Source organism: Desmodus rotundus, chromosome 7 (assembly GCF_022682495.2).
Source record: "Desmodus rotundus isolate HL8 chromosome 7, HLdesRot8A.1, whole genome shotgun sequence".
NCBI lineage: Eukaryota > Metazoa > Chordata > Mammalia > Chiroptera > Phyllostomidae > Desmodus > Desmodus rotundus.
Genome location: NC_071393.1, coordinates 76,314,971 through 76,337,149, shown reverse-complemented (window position 1 = coordinate 76,337,149; position 22,179 = coordinate 76,314,971). Strand labels below are relative to the sequence as shown.

Below are 22,179 nucleotides of genomic sequence, written 5' to 3'. Positions count from 1 at the left end.
CTAGAATAAAACATAGGCAGTAAAATCTAAGACATTGATCATAGCAATATTTTACCTGATGTATCTCCTCAGGCAAAGGAAACAAAAGAAAAAATAAACAAATGGGACTACATCAAACCACACACTTTTTGCACAGCAAAGAAAACCATCAACAAAATAAAAGACAATGCACAGAATGGAGAACATATCTGCCAACTCATTTGATAAGGGGTTAATATCCAAAATGTATAAAGAACTTAAAAAACTCAACACCAAAAAAACAAACAATCCAATTAAAAAATGGGCAAAGAACCTGAATAGACACTTATCCAAAGAGGACATAGACACGACAAAGAGGACATAGACACATAGACATGGCCAGTAGACACGAAAAGATACTCAATGTCACTAATCATCAGAGAAATGCAAATTAAAACCACAGTGAGTTACCATCTCACAGCAGTCAGAATAGCTATCATTCATAAATTAACAAGTGCTGGTAAGGATGTGGAGAAAGGGGAACCCTTTTGCACTTTTGGTGGGCATGCAGATAGATTGGTGCAGCCACTGTGGAAAGCACTATGGAGATACCTCAAAAAAATTAAAAATGGATCTGCCTTTTGCCCAGCTATCCCACTTCTGGGAATATACCCAAAGAAACCCAAAACACTAATTCAGAAGAACATAAGCACCCCTGTGTTCATTGCAGCATTATTTACAATCACCAAAATATGGAAGCAGCTCAAGTATCCAGCAACAGGTGAGTGGATAAAACAACTATGAGACATTTACACAATGAAATACTACTCAGTGGTAGAAAAAGAAGAAAATTTTACCCTCTGTGACAGCATGGATAGATCTGGAGAGCATTATGGTAAGTGAAATAATCCAGTCAGAAAAAGACAAATACCATGTGATTTTGCTCATATGTGAAATCTAATGAACAAACTGAACTAATAAGCAAAATAGAGACAGACACATTGATAGCAGGATGACAGCTAGGGAGGCAGTTAGGGGGTGGAGGGATCTAGCAAAAAGGAAAAAGGACTCATGGACATGGACTATAGTGTGGTGATTGCAGGGGGAGGGGAGTGCCAGGGGGATAAAAGGTAATGGGAAATACCATATAAATAAATAAATAAAATAAGAAAAGGTGAGAAGGGAGAGAAATTAGAGCCCTCATTTGTTTTGATTGATTGATTTTAGGGAGGGAGGGAGAAAGAGTAAGACAAAGAGAAACATCAACTTGTTCCACTTATTTTTCGTATTCATTGGTTGCTTCTTATATGTGCCCTGACTGGAGATTGAACCCACAGCCTTGGCGTATCGGGATGATGCTCTAACCACCTGAGCTACCTGGCCACGGCAGAACCCTCTTATGTTGCTGGTGGGAATATATAAGTTCTACAACTCCTTTGGAAAACACTCCTGAAGTTCCTATGGTTTGCTTAAGATTAAACATGGAGTTACCATATGACCCAGCAATTCTACTTTCAGTATTATAGCCAACAAATGAAAACATATGTCCTCGCAAAACTTGTACTTGAATGTTTATAGCAGAATTATTCATTATAACCAAAAGTATAAACAATGCAAATGGACAGTCAGCTGATCGATGGCTAAACAAAATGTGGTATATCTATACGATGAAATATTATCAACAATGGAAAAAAAATGAAACATGCCATAGCATGGATGAGCTTTGAGTACATTATACTAAGTGAAAGAAGCCAGTCACAAAAGAGCACTTAGTTGAATGATTCCATTTATGTGAAATGTCCAGAATAGGCAAATAGAATGTAGATTAGTGATCTCATAAGGCTGGGAGAGTAGGGTTGGGGGACAGGAAGAGACTACTAAAGCATATGGATTTTTTGGTGGAGTGGGGTAGTGTTGATGAAAATGCTTTAATATTGATTGTGGTTGCAGAAGTTTGTGCATATACTAAAAAACCATTGAATTTTATAATTTAAATGGGTGAATTTTTTTGATATGTTAATAATGTTGCAATAAAGCTGTTTCAAAAACTTGAATTCAGTCATCTGTTCATTTAGTATGTCCCCTGTGCAGAGCAGGGTACTAGAGTCCTTGTCCTTGAAGTACTTACAGTCTAGGGGTTAAACGAGCAAAACACAGACAGCATAGGTTTAAGATGCTGAAATCAAGTTCATTTATCTGTTATATTCTGATGCCTTTATATGTAGGTTATGAGAACCTATGGGAGTTAATCAGGTAGACATAAAATGAGGGTTGGCTTGGGTTTGACATCTCTTCTACATAAGATAGCCTTCTGCTAGAGTGTCATTGAGATTATTTAGGTGTCTCCTATACTGAAAGTTACTAAAAGTTTATGAAATGGCTTACCCAGGGATTTTGAATTGTTTCTATAATATTTTTGGCCCTTTCCTACTAGGTCATGATCAGATCTACTAATGCATAATGTAGGAGTGTTTGCTCTTTTTTGTTTGCTTACCAACTAGATAGGACCTAGTAGACTGCCTAATTTACTATAAAACTTGCTATAGTTCTGGTATCTGGATTCTGCTCAGGACTTTTACCTGGTTCTCTGTCTTTCCTTTTCTCCATAGCAGTTGTTTTGAATTTGTTAACATTCTCTTCAAGTATAACCCACCCTGCTTCCCTCATTTTTAGAGATCATTTTCCTTAATTCTTTACAGGAAACGTGGAAGTTGTGAGGAACAAAACTCCTTGGGCTCCACATATCCTTCTCAGTCTCCTTCATGGGTTCCCATTTCCCCCCAACATTGGTGTTCTGGCATTGATCAATCCAGTTTTCTTAAACTCCCCATCTTCTGTGGGCAATCAGCCCTTTCCTCAGACAATACACAGGTCTGTTACCTTCTATAGTGGACCTCTCTGCTAAACTCAACACCTACCTTTCTGACATAACTTTCATGTCCAGTAGATAAACCAGTGCAGAGTCCCCAAAGTAGAAATTGTTATCCTCATTTACCTCAGTTTTTGTCTTGGTGTATATTCAGGTGGTTTATCTTGTCAATTTAGCTTCAGCTAAAAATCTTCCTTCATTTTCTTCTCTCTTTCCCATAATCTTATCTATTCTGTCTTTAAAAGCTTAATTTGAAATCTGTCCTCTTTTTTAAATTCTCACCTTCTTCACCTTTTATCTGGAGTATTGTATTAACTTCCTAATTGATTTCTCTGCCTTCCATCTCCTCCACAAATCAGTGTATAATGGTGAATACCGTTACCTTTCCAAAACACAGGCCAAATCATGTACCTTGCTTGCTTGAAAACCTTTGAACTATCCCCCACCCCTGCCCATTATCTAAATAATGAGTCAAATGTGAACTCCGTTATGTGGCATACAAAACTTTAGCATACTTTTTGTATGGCCACCTTTGAACCCTTATTGAGCCCTTTAGCCTATTAACTCTTTAGTCATCTTTCATATATACTTGGCTCCTTCAGACTTTGTGGGTATCCTGCTCTTAAATGTTCTTCTCGCCTTATATTTTAAAATCTAGTGATTTAACTCTCATGAAAATCCTCATAAACAAAATTTTCCAATCTTCTGTATATCCGTAGTACACAGAGCCCACCATACTGTATTACAATTTTTGGTTTACATATCTGTGAACTCCTTGAGGGTGTGGATCTTACTTAATTTATCTTATATTTCTACTGCCTACTTAAGTGTTTGGTCTTCTTGTCTGTTTTGTCATACTTGAAAATCTCTTTCAATTGTTTATGTCCTAATATTAAGAAGAAAGACTCTACAATCAAACTGTTCCATCGTTTTCCAGCTGTGGAGCCTTGGACAAAGTATTTAACCTTACTTAGCATCTATTTTTACATCTGAAAAATAGGGAAAATAATAATACTTACATTATTAGGTTGTGAGGATTAAATGCATGTTAAAGCACTTAATATAATGCCTAGCACAGTATGCTTGCTTATTATGCATGCTTTCTTAGCTATTATTATTTCTATTAATTTTTTTCATGCACCAATAGATGGAGCAATTCACTATTTGCCAGATACTGTGGTAGGTGCTAGAATAAATAGCTATGGTCCTTGTACACATGGGGTGATACCAAGTTGGTACTAGTTATATACAAAAATTATTTTAACAGTTGCTCTAAGTACTGGTGAAGTTGCTGTTCCAATTAAATTGTAGTTTCTCCATGCTTCCCAAAATTTGTACATGTTTATTGAACTAACTTCATTAAGGAGTTTAATTAATTGCATATATCTGAAATAGAAGAGCAGTAGTACACTATGCCATGAAGTATGAGATAAGAACTCATTAAACTCTTACCTAAAGCAATGAAGGTCTGTTGCTGATCCATCAAAAATTTGTTGCTGTAGACTTTGTGTTCTGGTTATCCAAGAAATGGTTACAGTTTATTTGATGCTTTTTTTCTTTTTAAAAGTAGTGTGGTTTTAGTATAACTTTAAAGATATTTTTAAAAGAGCATTCTAGGAGGAGTTAAATCTAGTATGGCCTTTTGTTTTTAGATGGTTGAAATGTCTTTGTAATAGAGAGACTGCCTTTAAATGTTACATGGAAGGTAGAGGTAAATGTTAAGGAAGGTAGAATCTCGAAGAATGGATAATAAGAGGAAGATATTTTTAAATTGTTTATATGAAGCTGAGGAAAACAGTAAGTTGCTAATTGATCATTTTATCCTTTTATTCTTTTATAATTTATAGTTTTGCAAACATGTAAAATGTTGAACATGTTTTTGAACATGTTCAAATTATTGTTCCTATCGCACCTATTCTCTCTTTTCAACAAAGCACAAAGAATGAGAGAACTGTGCAATAATTTAGATGCAAAAGAGAAATGTAGAATTATTAACTAAAATAAGTCTGCATTTCATTTATATTTTACCTCAGTGGACAAAATTTTCTTTTCCTATTAAGATATATTTCTCATCAATCTACCAAACCTTGCTCTCTAGCTATCGGTCTGTGACTTCCTCAAGCTTTTTCAAAGATTGCCTCATTGTCTCACATTCCATTTACTCTTTAACCCATTACAGACTGGCTCCTGCTGCCCCTTCCACTCACTAGTGACCTCCTAATTTTTTATGTTAATGAGCACTTTTCAGCCCTTTTATAGCTCTTGTATAAGCCACTTACACCTTAAAATTCTCTTCTCCTTTGGTTTCTGTGTTACCTCTTTCTCATAATTTCTTCCTATGTCTCAGGTTATTACTCTGTTTCATTCATGGATGATTTTATTTTTGCTCATACTTTAAATGATGCATTTTCTAGAATTCTGCTCTTAGGTTTCTTCTCATTCTGTATTCTTTCAACTTGGCAATCTTCCATCTATGTTCGTAGGTCCGTGTATCTTCCATGAACTAATGGTTCCCCAGTGTTACTTTGGAGCTCAGTTTTTCGTCTCACTACCAGGCTTGAAATTATAATGTCTACTGAATTCAGCTGGTTATCCTCAAACTCCACATTCTAACATCTGTTAACTTCTATACAACTTATTATATTCACTTATTTTGGTACAACTTTTATTGTTCCATTTTCTAGTCAAAAACTACATCTCTAATACCTCTCAGATTTATCCTATTTTTTCTATCTCTACTGTAATACTTAAGATTCAAACCCTTATTCGGTCCCTTGGGATATTGTAATTATTCCCAGAGTGACCTTTCTGCCTCCTGAAGTGACCTCTCTCTAGTCTGTCCTCCTTATTGCCACCATAGCTATGTTCTAAAATGCAAAGTTTTAAGTATGTTTTTCTTTATCTTAAAATCTTTTAGATGCTTCTCATTACTCAGCAGTAGTTTTCAAATATTCATTCATGGCCCATCTGATTTTGGATCATTTAGAGAACTTTTGAGAAGCTCATATCGTATATCTCCCCCCACAGATTCTGAGTCAGTACAGAGTTTAGGAATTTTTTTAAAATTTCTCTGATTATTATTATTATTTTTAAATATATTTATTGATTATGCTATTACAGTTGTCCCATTTCCCCCCCCACTCCACTCCATCCTGCCCACCCCCCCCCCCACATTCCCCCCCATAGTTCATGTCCATGGGTCATACTTATAAGTTCTTTGGCTTCTACATTTCCTACACTATTTTTACCCTCCCCCTGTCTATTTTCCACCTATCATCTATGCTACTTATTCTCTGTACCTTTACCCCCCTCTCCCCCTCCCACTCCCTTATTGACAACCCTCATGTTCTAGTTGTTTGCCTAGTTTGCTCTCGTTTTTGTTTTATGTGTGGTCGTTAATAACTGTGAGTTTGCTGTCATTTTTACTGTTCCTATTTTTGATCTTCTTTTTCTTAGGTAACTCCCTTTAACATTTCATGTAATAAGGGCTTGGTGATGATGAGCTTCTTTAACTTGACCTTATCTGAGAAGCACTTTATCTTCCCTTCCATTCTAAATGATAGCTTTGCTGGATACAGTAATCTTGGATGTAGGTCCTTGCGTTTAATCTTGGGTAATGTAATTATGATGTGCCTTGGTGTGTTCCTCCTTGGGTCCAGCTTCTTTGGGACTCTCTGAGCTTCCTGGACTTCCTGGAAGTCTATTTCCTTTGCCAGATTGGGGAAGTTCTCCATTATTTGTTCAAATAAGTTTTCAATTTTTCTTCCTCTTCTCCTTCTGGCACCCCTGTAATTCGGATGTTGGAACGTTTCAAGGTGTCCTGGAGGTTCCTAAGCCTCTCCTCATTTTTCCAAGTTCTTGTTTCTTCATTCTTTTCTGGTTGGATGTTTGTTTCTTCCTTCTGGTCCATACCATTGATTTGAGTCCCAGTTTCCTTCTCATCACTATTGGTTCCCTGTACATTTTTCCTTTGTTTCTCTTAGCATAGGCTTCATTTTTTCATCTGTTTTTTGAACAGATTCAACCAAGTCTGTGAGCATATTGATAACTAGTGCTTTGAACTGTGCATCCGATAGGTTGGTTATCTCTTCGTCGCTTAGTTGTATTTTTTCTGGAGCTTTGAAGTGTTCTGTCATTTGGGCCTTTTTTTTTTTTTTTTTTTTGGTCTTGGCGCGTCTGTTACTTTAAGGGGCGGAGCCTTAGGTGTTCACCTGGGCGGGGTAATGCTGGTCGCTGCACTGTGACGCTGTACGTGGGGGAGGGGCCAAGTGGGAGCAATGGCACCCGCCTCACTCTCCTCCGGATTTTAATCTTCCACTCCGATACCCACAATCAAACTGGGCCACTCTGGTGCTGGTTCCCGAGTAAGTGGGCCTGTGCACACTCTAGGCCCCTGTGGGTCTCTCCAACAACCTCTCCTGTGAGGCTGGGAGTCTCTCCTGCTGCCGCCCCAACCCCCAGGGGCGTTTTCAGTCAGAGGTTTGAGGCTTTATTTCCCCGAGCTGGAGCCCTGGGTTGCACGGTCTGCTTCGCTGCCCACCGTTCGTCAGGTTTATCTGTGGGCGAATGTGGTGCCACAGGGTGCTACCCGCCACTCTGCCTGCCCCACTCTCCGCTACTCTGAGTCCGGCCCTCTGGGTTTATCTGTGCAAATGTGGGGCCACAGGGTCTGCTAGTGCTCAGACTGCCTGCGCCATTTGTCCCACACTCCGCCAGTCTCAGTCCCACCACAGCCATGGGAGTCCTCTCCACCCTGGTGCCCGTCTCTGCCCCTCCTACCAGTCTGGATGAATGTTTATTTTCTATTTCCTTGGTGTCGGTCCCCCTTGCTGTTCGATTCTCTGTCAGTTCTGGTTGTGCGAGGAGGCGCAGTGTGTCTACTTATGCCGCCATCTTGGTTCCTCCTTCTCTGATTATTTTTAATAAGCAGCCAGGGTTGGAAAACACTGACCTATACATACAGCTCAGATTCCTTATCATGGAGTCCAGACCATGCAGGACCTGGTGCCAGCTGCTTGCTTCTTCTGTGCCATCTCTTTTTGGTTCCTTCCCTCTGTTCACTGAGCTCCAGCCAGACGCTGTCTTCTGGCTCTGGAACCCACCAGTCTTGATCCTCTTTTAAAAGCTTTGTTTGCTTTTGTTGAGTCAGGGACAGAACCCTAGATTTCTACGTATTTCACCTCTGCTTCTCTCAGCATCCTAGGCCTAGGCAGCACCTCCTTGGATTTCACACGTGGAACTCAGGTTGAAAACCACTGTGCTAATTCAGGTCATTGAGGCTCAGGCAGATTAAGTGACTCACTGAAGTCTTATAATGGTGAATGGCAGACCATATTAAAATTCAGGTTTTATATTCCTAACAAAGTTCTTATTTATTGTTCTTCTGTGCTTTCATATGAGTATATATAATGAATGTGTTGCTTGATCTGAAATGACCTCTGAATTCTTTCCTTTCTAGGTAAATTATCATTCATTCCTCCCCCGCATTCATTTGCTTATTTATTAATTCAATAAACATTTATTTGACTACACAAGGAGGAATGTAGGATCTGGGGGAAGGTGGATAGAAAATTTGAATAATATAGATTTCCTATTCTTAAGCTTCTTAAGACAGGTTCTTTCTATTCAATCATAAAATACTATACAGAAAAACAAATTATTAATTTTTAGAAGAGAAACTATATGTAACATTTTCCACTGTTTTGTTTTTTTTTTTTTCTTCAGGGAAAGATCATGTTTGTAGATTTATTGGCTGTGGGAGGAACGATCGCTTCAACTATGTGGTCATGCAGTTGCAGGTAGGTTATCTTGAAAATTATCTTGAAATCTTTCAGTTTTGGTCAAAGTACCTAATTATAGTGGAAAATAATAATAACAACAACATTCTTGGTATCATCTCAGAATGTTTTATATTAATATTATGCGGATGACAATTTATTTAAGCAGACTTGATACAGATATTTCCAAAGGTGAAGGGTTGTCACTGTCAGCTATTTTAGTTGATCCATATCTTCACTGATTGTCATCATTGCAAAGTTTTCAGTCTCCACATGGATTGCTGGATACAATGTGAGTCTTGCCTTCTGCCTGTCCCCTCCCTCTCCACCCTTTGTTACCTTAAGGACTCTAGTTTTCCATTTATGTGCTTAAGCACTAGCCTTAACTGCTTGAAAATTTAAGCACTAGTTGAAATAGAGGAGAAATGCTACTCCTCTTTCTCTTTTCATCCTTTAACACTGCTCTCTCTGTTCCCTATCCTTTAGATGGACAATGGGTTGGAGCAGCAAGAGAGAAATTCAGAAGGGGAATATTGGAGTAATCACTCCAGCAGGGACAAGAGGGAAACCATCCCACTCTCTCTGACGCTGCCTTTGCCCCTGGACATTCACATACCCCTCTGACTGTAGTCACCCTCCAAGTGTAAAAACATGGTTCACCTTGCTGCCTAACTTAGAGTCCTCAAGCTTTTCTTTTATCTTTAGAAAAATCTATTTGGGGCATTTGGTTCTTCTATTTTCTTTCAACTTAACTATGTAGCAGGGATTTCAGAGACTTAGATCTTGGCCTAAATGTTTCTTCTCTTCAAAAGGCTTTTCTTGTTTCCATCAGCTCTCCTTCAGCGTTTGATTCAGGTTTAGAGATATTAGTCTTCCTGTAGACTGTATCCTTAAAGTCTCTGAGTCATGTGTTTCATTATCTCTTGAGCCAGCACAGTTTTATTTCTTGAAGCAGCTATTCCTAGACCTTTTTGGGTTATTAATATGGACCTTGCCAATTTGTCTCACTTGGGCCAATAATAATGTAATTTTTATATTTTAAACTATGATATTAAAATGTTAAACTCTGATATTTTATAGTTTTATTTCAGATTTATAAACATTTTACTTGATTCTTACCGTATCCCCATGGCGAGGATAGGACAGCTTGGGTCCCCATATTGCATATGAAAAGGTTGAAGCTCAAGGAGGTTCGTGCTTTGCCTGGGACTGGTTACTGGATGGGTGTTAGGGCTTGGGGGAAGCCTGAAGCCAGTGTTCTGGGCGCAATTAGAGAAGACTCTTTAGTTTTGTCCTCAGGTTGCTGCTAACTGGAGAATATGGACAGGAGTTTTTTCAGTCTGCAGAGTGTTTTTCAGTCTTAGAGCATACTTGTTTTTATTTTAAATCTTTACAATTACCTAAATCTCACTTTCTGGAATGAGAAGGCTCTTAGTCTGGGAAAACTAAGGAGACTGGTATATATCAGATAATGATGGCTTTTATGGCCTTTGGCAACGTCATATGGACTCATCCAAGAACTTTTCCATGACTTCTTGCTGACTTTCTTTCTGTCATAAGAAAATTAACCCAGCATTAACTACTTCCATCTCTACACATATGGTTGACTTGATTTGGGGACAAGCTAAACTTAGTATAACTACTAGAGGGTAGTTTTTTGACATATTGAAGATAAATAGTAGGTTTTTCCCATATACTTTAATTAAAATTTACATGCTCAGACCCAGCTTCTCACTGACTTTACAAATTTCCTCAAAAAACCCCCAAATTCATTATTTTTTAAAGTATGTTATTTACTTATTTTTAGAGAGAGGGGAAGGGAGGGAGAAAGAGAGGGAGAGAAACATCAATATGTGGTTGCCTCTCGACCACCTCCTACTGGAGACCTGGCCTGCAACCCAGGCATGTGCCCTGACTAGGAATTGAACACGTGACCTTTTGGTTTGCAGGCTGGCATGTAATCCACTGAGCCACACTAGCCAAGGCAACAAATTCATTCAAGTGAACTTTCATCTTTTCTTCCTAGCAATTCAATTATATAATATCTGCCTTAAAATTTTAAAAGAGTAAAAAATCCTATCTTTGTTATAGAAATTCTAGCTATTTACCATTAAAATGGGTCTTAAAATCTTACAGGATTCAAGCAGTTACAGACATTTGTTTTCTCTACTGACAAGACTGTGGCCAGGTCTCATTTACTATCCTGTCACTATTGAGGCTTTACTTGAACAGCCTTAGTATAGCTAAAGGGGGATCTTTTGTGTTATCACCTAGGAGGGGCAAAAATATTTTGAATCCTATAACCAGTACAGCTGTAGATTTACATTCCCTAACATTGGAACTGCCATATTTTAAAACTTTTTATTATTATGGAAAAACTTAAACATACCCGAGAGTAGTGTTATTAATGTAATGTACCCATGTACTCACCACCTGCCTTCAATAATTTTCAATATATGGCCAATCTTTTCTTCTTTTTTAAAAAATACATTTTATTGATTATGCTATTACAGTTGTCCCATTTTATTCTCCCTTTTATTCCCCTCTGTCCTGTACCATCCATACCACCAGCATTCCCCCAACTTAGTTCATGTCCATGGGCCATAAATGTAAGTTCTTTAGCTTCTCTATTTCCCATACTATTCTTAACCTTCACCTGTCTATTTGTACAGACCATTTATACCTCTTACTCCCTTTACCTTTTCCCCTATTTCCCCTCTCCCCCTCCCCACTGATAACCCTCCACGAGATATCCATTTCTGTGAATCTGTTCCTGTTCTAGTTGTTTGCTTAGTTTGTTTTTGTTTTTGTTTTTTTAGGTTTGGTTGTTGATAGTTGAGAGTTTGTTGTCATTTTACCATTCATGTTTTTGATCATCTTCTCTTTCTTAGATAGGTCCCTTTAACATTTCATATAATAAGGGCTTGGTGATGATGAACTCCTTTAACTTATCTGGGAAGCACTTATCTGACCTTCCATTCTAAATGATAGCTTTGCTGGATAGGTAATCTTAGATGTAGGTCCTTGACTTTCATGACTTTGAATTATTCTTTCCAGATGCTTCTTGCCTGTAAGGTTTCTTTCGAGAAATCAGCTGATAACCTTATGGGAACTCCTTTGTAAGTAACTGTCTCCTTTCTCTTGCTGCTTTTAAGATTCTCTCCTTATCTTTAATCTTGGTAATCTAATTCTGATGTGCCTTGGTGTGTGCTTCCTTGGGTCCAACTTATTTGGGACTCTCTGAGCTTCCTGGACTTCCTGGAAGTCTTATTTCCTTTGCTAGATAGGGGAAATTCTTCATTATGTTTTCAAATAAGTTTTCCACTTCTTGGTTTTCCTGTTCTCCTTCTGGCATTCCTATGATTTCGATGTTGGAACATTTAAAGTTGTCCCAGAGGTTCCTAAGCCTCTCCTCACTTTTTTGAATTCTTGTTTCTTCATTCTGTTGTGGTTGAATGCTTATTTCTTCCTTCTTCAAGCAGTTGATTTGAGTCCTGGTTTTCTTCTCGTCACTGTTGGTTCCCTGTACATTTTCCTTTATTTCCCTTTGCATAGCCTTCACTTTCTCTTATATTTTGCAACCATACTCAACCATCTCTGTAAGCATCCTGATTACCAGTGTTTTGAACTCTGTATCAGATAGTTTGGTTATCTCTTCATTGCTTAGTTATATTTTTTCTGGAGCTCTGATCTGTTCTTTCGTTTGGGCCATATTTTTGTTGTCTCGGCACACCTGTTAAGTAGTAAGGGGCGGAGCCTTAGGTATTTAGCAGGGTGGGGCAACCCGCATTGCTACTTTGTGGCAGTGTATGTAGGGGAGCGTTCTGAGAGGGAACAGTGCTGCTTGCTCAGCTCTCTGCTGGCTTTCACTTCCTCCACTACCCACAAGCAAATTGGGCCCTTCTGGTGCTGATTCCCGGATGGGTGGGTTTGTGTACATTCTAGGCCCCTGTGGGTCTCTCCAACAAACTCACCTGTGAGTCTGGGAGTTCTTCCTGCCACCACAATCCCCACAGACTTTTTCTGTCAGAGGTTTTGAGGCTTTATTTCCCCACACGGGAACCCTGGGTTGCACGGTCTGTCTCACTCCCTGGTTGTTCCTCCTGGTTTATTCGCACACAAATGTGGGACCACCAGGTCCACCCACCGTTGCCTTGCCATGAGTCCTCTGCTCCCCAGCTACCCATCGTTGCCCCTCCTACTGGTCTGGATGAATGTTCTTCTTTAACTCCCTGGTTGTTGGACTTCCATACAGTTCAACTTTCTGGCAGTTCTGGTTGTTTTTGTTTTTAAATTTGTCTGTCTTTGGGTTGTGCGAGGAGGCACAGTGTATCTCCCTATGCCTCCATCTTGGTTGGAAGTCAATATATGGCCACTCTTGTTCCAAGTGTATTTGCCCTCTACTCCCTCCCCAGATTATTTCAAAGCAAATCCAAGAAATATAATTAAAAAATATAAATCCAAGAAATCTGTAAACATATTAGTATATATGTATTTCTAAGAAGGATTTACTTTTCCATCATAGCCACAATACACAATAAATCCAAATAATAGCATTAGATGTCAAGTTAATCTGCAGTTTTCCTTGATTGTATCTTTCTTTCTTTTTCTTTTTATATTTGATTTACTTGATTTGGTTTCAGAGAGGGTTCATATATTGCATTTCACGGATAGATCTCTTGAATTTCTCTTTTTCTTTCAAGTGAATTTGTTTTCATTGGGGTACAAGGGATAGGTGGAAAATGTCACTTGTGTGTTTTTAAGTCTCTTTTAATCTATAAGTTGCCTCTCTTTTTTTTCCTTAAAGTTTCCTTTTTGTTGTTGTTTTATTGTCATTGATAAACACAGAGTCATTTGTCATGGAGAAGTTCCCATATTCTGGGTTTTACTGATTGTCTTGCTGTGGTGATGTTTAACATGTTCTATTCCCTGTATTTTCTATAAACTGGTAATTAAATCAGATTCTACTTTTGCTTTGTTTGGTCAAAATACTTCAGAGGTGAGTTGATCACATCAGTAAGCAGTATCTGGTTGTCTCTCTTTTAGGAATGTTAAGACTGATCGGTGAGATTCAGGGGCTGTCAGAGTGATTCATTTATTGCAGAGTCCCCAATGGTTTTTCTTCTAGATTTTATCAACCTATTAGTATCATCTCCTAGATCCGTTGCTTCAGTGGCTTGCAAGTATATTATTCTAATTCTATGATTTCTAATTCATTTATTACCTGGAATTTTTCAAAAGGACTCAACCAACTATTAGGTTATCCTGAGGAAGAATATTTCATACAGGAAAGTCAGGACTAATACTTGATTCTTTTATTTACCAGTTTTCAGAATAGTGAGGTGGTTCCTTAATGTTTTCCAAGAGACTAATTAGCTCTCTCGTAAAAGAAAATACAATTATGAATTCATAGATTTAACATATTTTGTGTCTTTTAATCATTGTTTTTCTTTTTTAATGTTCAAATTGTCCCATCTTTGGCTAGTAGGACTTCCTTCAAGTTGGATCCTGATTGATTTCGACAGGACCAGACTGCAGCAGTCTTTGATAGCATCCTTACTTTCCAGTGCAACATTGTGTACCTGGCTCATTCTATACATTTTATGCTCCAGAGCTTGAATCAGCCATTTCTCCATTAAGCCCTGATTTCTATTAATGGGAAATGGTATTTAGAGACTGTAATGTAGATGCTATGGTGCCTATTGAAATTGGGTTGGTCATTGTTTTAAATTCTTTTTAAGTGGATAGGTTTAGGATTTCTTTTTTTTTTTTAAGAGAAAATATATCATGGCTCATTTTTATGTTTCCAATTCAAGTTTGTGATAAAAGAATTGCTAATAACATCTTTGATTTTGTATTGTGAGGTTCAGGGACACATAGGGCATCTCTTTGTTCTTATGCACTTTTATAGACATGTAGATGAAATGGAATGATTGGGATTTACATGAATATAATGCAGTGTATGTGTGTGGGAAGGGAGAGGAGAGTGTGCATTTCCGGTAGAGTAGCAGATAACAAATGGGGGTTTGTTATATTATTTTCTCTCCCTTTAAGATATTTCAAATTCTTAATAATTAATTTATTTCTATTTTTATTGGGATTATGTTAAATTTATAGAATTAGGAAAAAATGAACTTACTTTTTTATTCAATAATATTTATTCCATATTACTAGGTAGAAAGTGGCTACATATTAGGCTGTAAGAATTCTGTACCATAATTTATTTAATCATTCATTTATTGATGGATATATAGGTTGTTTTAAATTTTTCTTTATAATAAATAATCATTTCTAGTATATATTCTGAAGTACAGGGTAGGGCAAAAATATAGGTGTACAGTTTGTATGGAAGATAATACAATAATTAATAAATAATACAAGAATAAATTCTTTTCCACATACTCACAACTGTGAACCTACTTTTGCCCCACCCTGTATAATTTGTTGGATCAAACCTGCATGTATTTACCATGTTAATAATTCTTTTCTCATAGTTTTGCCAGGCTTGTACTTATCTTTTTAATTTTATCTGATACCTTAGGTTCACATTTAAAACTACTTAAAAATTTAAAATCATTACTAATACCATAAGTCTAGGTTAATCAATTTACTTTTAAAAGTGGGAGTTGTTTACAAATGAAGTTCCAGTATTAGATATATTTTGGCAATCAAATACTGATTTTTGAAGAAAAAATTTTTTGGAATGCTAGTAAAAGTTATTAGGTACTCTCATGGGATTATACAAGTTGATGTTCTAGATTATCACTTATTTTATATTTGCTGAGGATGTAGAGAACAATAAACTCCCCTAGCATTTAAAAAAAATAAAGATAAGTGCCAATTTATGCTGTGGAAAAACTGAATTTTAAAGGAAGATGTGTAGTATGAAAGACTCCCAAGTTTTCTGTAATTATTCAATTCTTAGATTACTTGAGTACAATTTTTTATTTCAAATGGTACTTAAATAATTTAAGAATTTATTACTTTTTCAAAAGTGACTCATCTTTAGTTGAGGTGATGGCATTAGTAGTATTAATCCTAAATATACAGTGGGGGACCCTAAAAAGAGTAATTTATTTATAAAAAAACTGTGTATTTATTCTTAGACGTTTAAACTTCAGTCACCTTCCAAGTACTCTCCATTTGATGCAGTACACCTGTTGAGACGTTTTTCTTACTGCTTAAAACAGTTTTTGAACTCGTCGATTTTGATGCCTTTTAGTGCTTCTGCCATTTTTTGTTTCACTTCTTCCACATCAGCAAAATGTTTTCCTTTGAGGACTTTTTTCATTTGGGAAGATAAAACAGTCGCTCAGGGCAAGATCAGGTGAATGGGGAGTGTGGGGCATGAGGGTCATGCCGTTTTTGCCCCCGAACTGCTGAATACTCAGCATGGTATGGGCAGGTACACTTGTAAATCACCCATCATGAAATGGGCAAATGCCTTGAAAGAGTCTTCCAAAAAAATTCACTGAAGCTGAATGCAGCCTCTCACAACACCACCAGCTGGTACACTGATACAGATGGGTTCATAGAACACTCACCTAGTGGGGGAAGCCTGTATTATAAGGGGCCCTCCCTCCAGAAGGTAATTCCGTTTCTGGGGGTCCTGCCTTGTATCCTACAAAGTTTTGGGAATAAAGAGATTAGGATATTTAAATTCCCTTGAGATATAGGGCCAGTTTCCATTCTTTGGGAGGTAGAACTGCAGCATTGTAACCTGTTCTTATCAGATTACTGGTTGTTACCTAGGCAAGAAGGAATCTTCTGGATGGAACGGCATTGTGAAGTGGAAAAAGAACACTTTGGAGTCAGACAGACTTAGATTTGAAAGACAACTTTACCTTAACAGGTTAACATTATTTAAACTCTCTGAGCCTCAGTTTCCTCATCTGTACAACAGGAATAACAACTTCTATTTAGGGTGCTGTGATAATTTGATGCAATTGGGCGTGTTTTACATCTGGCACAGACTAGATCATTCATTGCTTTTATCTACTGCTAGAAGTAATTGAGTGTTTCATATCATTTTTTGTTTATAATAACAATAATTGGCATTTATTGAGGTACCTACTGTGTGCCAGACAGTATTCTAAACAGTTTACATGGATCTTTTTTAGTCCTCACAACATACTGGCCCCATTTGTAAGGAAACTGTGACACAGAAAAATTAAGTAGTTTGTATGGAAATATACGTTAGGCAGTAATGAGGAATTTGATATATAGGGTCTGGCAGAAGTAATGCCTTCCTGAGTGTGGTTGGTAAGGTAATGATATGGGTGTAATAATTTATAGTTTTAATTTGAACATTTCACCTAAAATATCATACAGTATGCTTGAGTGTGATACTGTTATGTTGCAGAATTACATGCTTATGATTTTGTAATAAAAAGGGGTGTTATTTGTGCCATACCCTGTACATATATATATATATATATATTTATTTATAAATGTCTTTTTAAATAATCAAGACTATATTTTGTTACAACATCAGAAACAAAGGGAATTATGACTTGAAAACAGTATGCTCAATAACTGGTTATTCTCAAATTTGTCTGAAACATTAACACATTGTCTTAACAGAATCTGTTCTTTTGAGTGAGAGAATCATGATTTGGGTAAAATCCTTGCTATTTCATTCATAACATTTTTTTAAAATTTTATTTTTAATTTTTATTCAGTTACAATTGTCTGCATTTTCTCCCCATCCCTCCACCCCACCCCAGCCAATCCCACCTCCCTCCCCAACCTCTACCCTCCCCCTTGATTTTGTCCATGTGTCCTTTATAGTAGCTCCTGTAGACCCCTCTCCCCACTGTCCCTTTCCCATTCCTCTCTGGCTATTGTTACATTGTTCTTAATTTCAACTCACCCCCTGAGGGACAAATACCATATGATCTCACCTTTAACTGGAACATAATCATTCAAAACATTTTAAACAGTAAATGGAGAGTTCCCCATCTTTTCTTGTAATGTAGTTTTAGTACCGTATTTGAAATTGTTTATTTGATTTCCATAGGGTCGGAATCTGGCAGATCTACGCCGTAGCCAGTCCCGGGGCACATTCACTATTAGCACTACTCTTCGACTGGGTAGACAGATTCTGGAGTCGATTGAGAGCATCCATTCTGTCGGATTCTTGCACCGAGACATCAAACCGGTAGGGGGCCTTTTCCAGCTAGAGCACAGAATGAGTTTGCTTGGTATTCTTAATCTGAAGATAGGACACTATAAATTACAAATGTAACCTTCTATATTTGCTTTCTATATTAAATACAGGTAATATTTTAATATCTATAGCAAAGATGTAACTAGAAGCAGAATGTAATTTGCCTCTCAATTTTTTAAAGTTGTTTTGAGAGAGAGAGAGAGAGAGAGAGAGAGAGAGAGAGAGAGATCGATTGATTTGTTGTTTCACTTATTTATGTACTCATTGGTTGATTCTTGTATGTGCCCTGACTAGGGATTGAACCAGCAACCTTAGCGTATCAGGATGATGCTGTAACCAACTGAGCTTACCTGGCCAGGGCACCTCTTAATTTTTTAAAAAACGGTAGTTACAAACTACAACTTATATTCAAGAGCTTTTCACATGCAATGAAAATGTTGCTCAGCAGCCAAATTAAAAATGATTAATGCTTAACTTATTATGTGTGTTAATATTGCTAATTAATTGATATTTATTCTTCAGATTTCTTTTTCCCAATAGTATTTAAAATATTTACATATGTTGTTTTAAGATGGTGGTGTGGTGTTCTTTGAACTATTTTTCAAGTGACAGATTATTCTAATAAACTCTCAATTTTGAAAGACTTATTTTTTCCTCTCGAGTGCTACAGTTGCAATTTATAGTATTTTTTTCCTGTTGTTTTCCTTAGAAATTGTCATTTCCATAACTGTGAAATACACCTTTAAATTTTTTTTCTCAGTTTTTTTTATTGTTTACAAGGAAAAATTGCTTAAATTGCTTGTTTCTCAAAGTTCACCAGATCTAGGCATTAACAGAACCCACAATGAAATTATGCATTAATTAAAGTAAACATCATTGACTGTAATAGTGTACTTGGGACATGTGTGTTATATAGAATTTAAGTAGAAGAATTAAAATATGGGAAAGATAAGATGTAAGGACTGGTTATGTGTGTTTTCTTTCTTTATTTTTCTAGTCAAACTTCGCCATGGGTCGCTTTCCTAGTACATGTAGGAAATGTTTCATGCTTGATTTTGGCTTGGCACGACAATTTACCAATTCCTGTGGTGACGTCAGACCAGTAAGATTCTTTATGTTATTAAATATTTGAGAATTAACCTGTTATTTATTGTATTACTTTATTTAAAGAAGTGCCAATTATGTATCAGAATGGATGTCATTCAAGAAGTAGCATATTGGTTTATGATTAAATCATAGAAATTAGTTAGTTAATTTTATTACTGAAAGTTGTGGGTTTGAAAAAAATACCTTGGATGTAGATTTAGAATTGTAAGAATACACATGAACTCTCTAAGATAAGGAGTCTTTTTTGCAGTCCAAGGTTCTTTACACATACTACAGTTCTTCTATTTCAATTACTGTACTTTTCATATCCATTTGATTCTTTAAAAATTTCTCTTTAGCCCTGACTGGTGTGGCTCAGTTGGCTTGGTGTCATGTCCCAAAGCAAAAGGTCACCAGTTCAGTTTCTGGTCAGGTCACGTGGCTAGGTTGCAGATTCAGTCTCCGCCCTTTCTATCTCCCTTCCCTTCTCTCTAAAAAAATAAATAAATAAAATCTTTTAAAAAAATTCTCTATTTGATAAGATGTAATTATTTCCTTCTTTTTATCATGCATTCCTTTAGTTCTGTGAAGATATTTATAATGGCTTGTTTTCAATCTTTTACTGTTAAATCCAACATACAGTCACTCTTACAGGCAGTTTCTCCTGCCTGGTTTTCTTTTTTCTTTTTTAATTTCTTTTTAGAGAGGAGAAGGGAAGGAGAAAGAGAGAGAAACATCAAGGTGGGGTTGCCTCTTGAGTTCCCCCTACTTGGAACCTGGCCCACAACCCAGGCATGTGCCCTGACTGGGAATCAAACCAACAACCCTTTGGTTTGCAGGCTGGCTCGCGCTCAATCCACTGAGCCATACCAGCCAGGTTGCTTTTCTTTTTTAATGTATGGGTCATACTTCCTGTTTCTTTGTATGCCTTATAATTTTTTCATTGGAAACAGGACATTTTAGATAGTATATTGTAGCAATTCTTTGTACTGGCCCTCCCTTCCAGTGCTTATTATTACGTGCTTGTTTGTTTAGTGACTGTATTATTTTAGGGAAGTCTGGTTTTCCCTACCCTCAAAACACAGCATTTATGTCTACTAATAGATTGCTTTATTTTTTACAAAAGTGCCCTGGGACACAAATTCCTTTGACAAATTAATAAAATTATGCCTCCTAAAATGGAATAGTTTCTTTTTTTCTTTTTTATTGAATTTATTGAGGTGACATTGGTTAATGAAATTATATAGGTTTCAAGTGTACAATTCTATAATACATCATCTGTATTGTATCATCTGGTCACCACCCTGTGTCAAGTCTCCTTTCCATCACCATTTATCCCTCCCATACCCTCTTCTACCTGCCCGCCTTTCCCTGTGGTAATCACTACTCTGTTGTCTGTGTCTATGAGGGTGTTTGGTTTTTTGGGTTTTTTTTTTTTTTTTTTTTTTTTTTTGCTTAATTTCTTTACCTTTTCCACTCAGCCCTGCAACCCAGCTCCTGTCTGACAGCTGTCAGTTTGTTCTCTATCTATGTGTTTGTTTCTATTTTGTTTGTTTTGTTCACTGGATTCCACAGATGAGTGGAATCATATGGTACTTGTCTTTCTCTGACTGGCTTATTTCATTTAGCATAATGATCTCCAGGTCCATCTATGCTGTTGCAAAGGGTAAGATTTCTGTCTTTTTTACTGCCCAGTAGTATTCCATTGTGTACATGCACCACAGCTTTTTTTTATCCACTTATCTACTGATGGGCACTTGAGCCACCTCAAAATCTTGGCTATTGTAAGTAACACTGCAGTGAACATAGGGGTGCATATATGTTCTTTTGAATTAGTGTTTCGGGTTTCTTTGGATGTATTCCCAGAAGTGGAATCACTGTGTCAGAAGGCAGTTCCATTTTTAATTTTCTGAGCTAACTCCGTAGTGTTTTCTACAGGGGCTGCCAAAATTTGCATTCCCACCAGTAGTGCACTAGGGTTCCCTTTCCTCCACATCGTCACCAATGCTTGTTTGTTGATTTATTGATGATAGCTACATTCTAACAGGTGTGAGGTGATATCTTATTGTGGTTTTAATTTGAGATCAGAGCTTGGTATTTGTTCTGACCCCAGGAGGGCTTCTCTCATCTGTCTTATTTTCTTGGTTCTTCCCTGAAGAGCTTGTAGTCTAGGCTATATCTTTATTAGATCCACCAGTCTCCTCCCGATTTCTTTTACTACACTCTTCACTGTTTTTGAGAGGGGTCTTGTGTTTAAACTTAACTGTTGGAAATGAAAGTATTTCCTTTAGGAAGAGATTAAGAATTACCTCTTTTTTTTTGCCCTTTGCCCCCAGGCAAAATCTCTGAGCCATGGCTCTGGATTTTCGGGTGAGGAGTATTGCTAGCTGTTCTCTGAGTGACTTACTCACTTTAGGAGCTGAGCCTTTTGGTTGAGTTGGGGACAATAGTCTGAGGTCCCTTGGTGTGGAACCACTGCCTCATGAGGCAAGAGAAGGGCAGTTGAGGTCCCAGTATTCTCAGCGTACCACGCCCAACATAGAGCTTGTGTTTCCTAAGAGAAGACTGGGAGCCTCCACCTCTCTACCTTCAGTCTTGCTCAGCAATAGACAGCTTGGAGAATATAATGCTGAAGTCCTGCTCTTAATGGGAAGAAAGCCGTTGTCTAGGGATTAGGGAAGGAGGGAGCCCTGTGTTCTTGGCTGCAATAGTCTGGAGTGGAACCACCCTCACTGATCCAGAAGAGAGAAGGGAAAGATCAGTTTTGGTTCAGATACCATAGACTCTAGCCTTTCTTACCGATTTTCATAGGCTTTCTTAAATAGATGTTTCTTTCATTTGTTTGCCCTAAGGACCATTTCCAGAAGCTTTTGTTGTTGTTGTTTTTTAATTGTATTTTTTTCCATTACTATTTAGCCCCCTTATACCCTCTTCCACCTCCAACTATTCCCCTCCCTGTGTAATTGTTTAAAAATAATTTTCACCAGTTTTACAGGGGAGTGGATCTGGTGGAGCTCCTCATGTTGTCATACAGGCTGGCATTCCGTCCCCCACTACAGTTCTTATACTTCTGTCTACTTTTTACCTTTGGTTTTGTTTTAACTTGCTATGGATCATGACTTTCAATCCCAGCAAATTGGTTGCACAGAAGTTAAAACACTAGTTTTAAAAGAGCTAACTATACAATAACAGAGTTATATATCGAAATGTAAATTACATTTAAAATATAGGCACGAGAATTTAAGTACCTAGAAATTATGAGCGAATCTTTTTTGTTCTGGTGAAGGTCTTCCATTATTTATAGGTTGCAAGGTAGTGTT

The 22,179-nt window shown here is 37.3% G+C and overlaps 1 protein-coding gene across 5 annotated transcripts in view; it reads left to right on the top strand.

The window, feature by feature from the left end:
- The window catches only part of TTBK2 (tau tubulin kinase 2), a 137,315-nt gene that overhangs the window by 57,646 nt on the left and 57,490 nt on the right, over positions 1–22,179 (top strand). For 2 of the 5 annotated variants that reach the window (XM_053927760.2, XM_024567420.4), the window contains 3 exons: positions 8,552–8,625; positions 17,624–17,764; positions 18,771–18,875. In XM_053927760.2, the coding sequence (XP_053783735.1) occupies positions 8,614–8,625; positions 17,624–17,764; positions 18,771–18,875 (258 nt within the window). In that variant the 5' untranslated portion in view covers positions 8,552–8,613. Of the gene's footprint in view, positions 1–8,551; positions 8,626–16,356; positions 16,457–17,623; positions 17,765–18,770; positions 18,876–22,179 lie in introns of those variants that run through there. The other 3 variants (XM_053927761.2, XM_045201300.3, XM_053927762.2) reach the window with 3 other exon arrangements.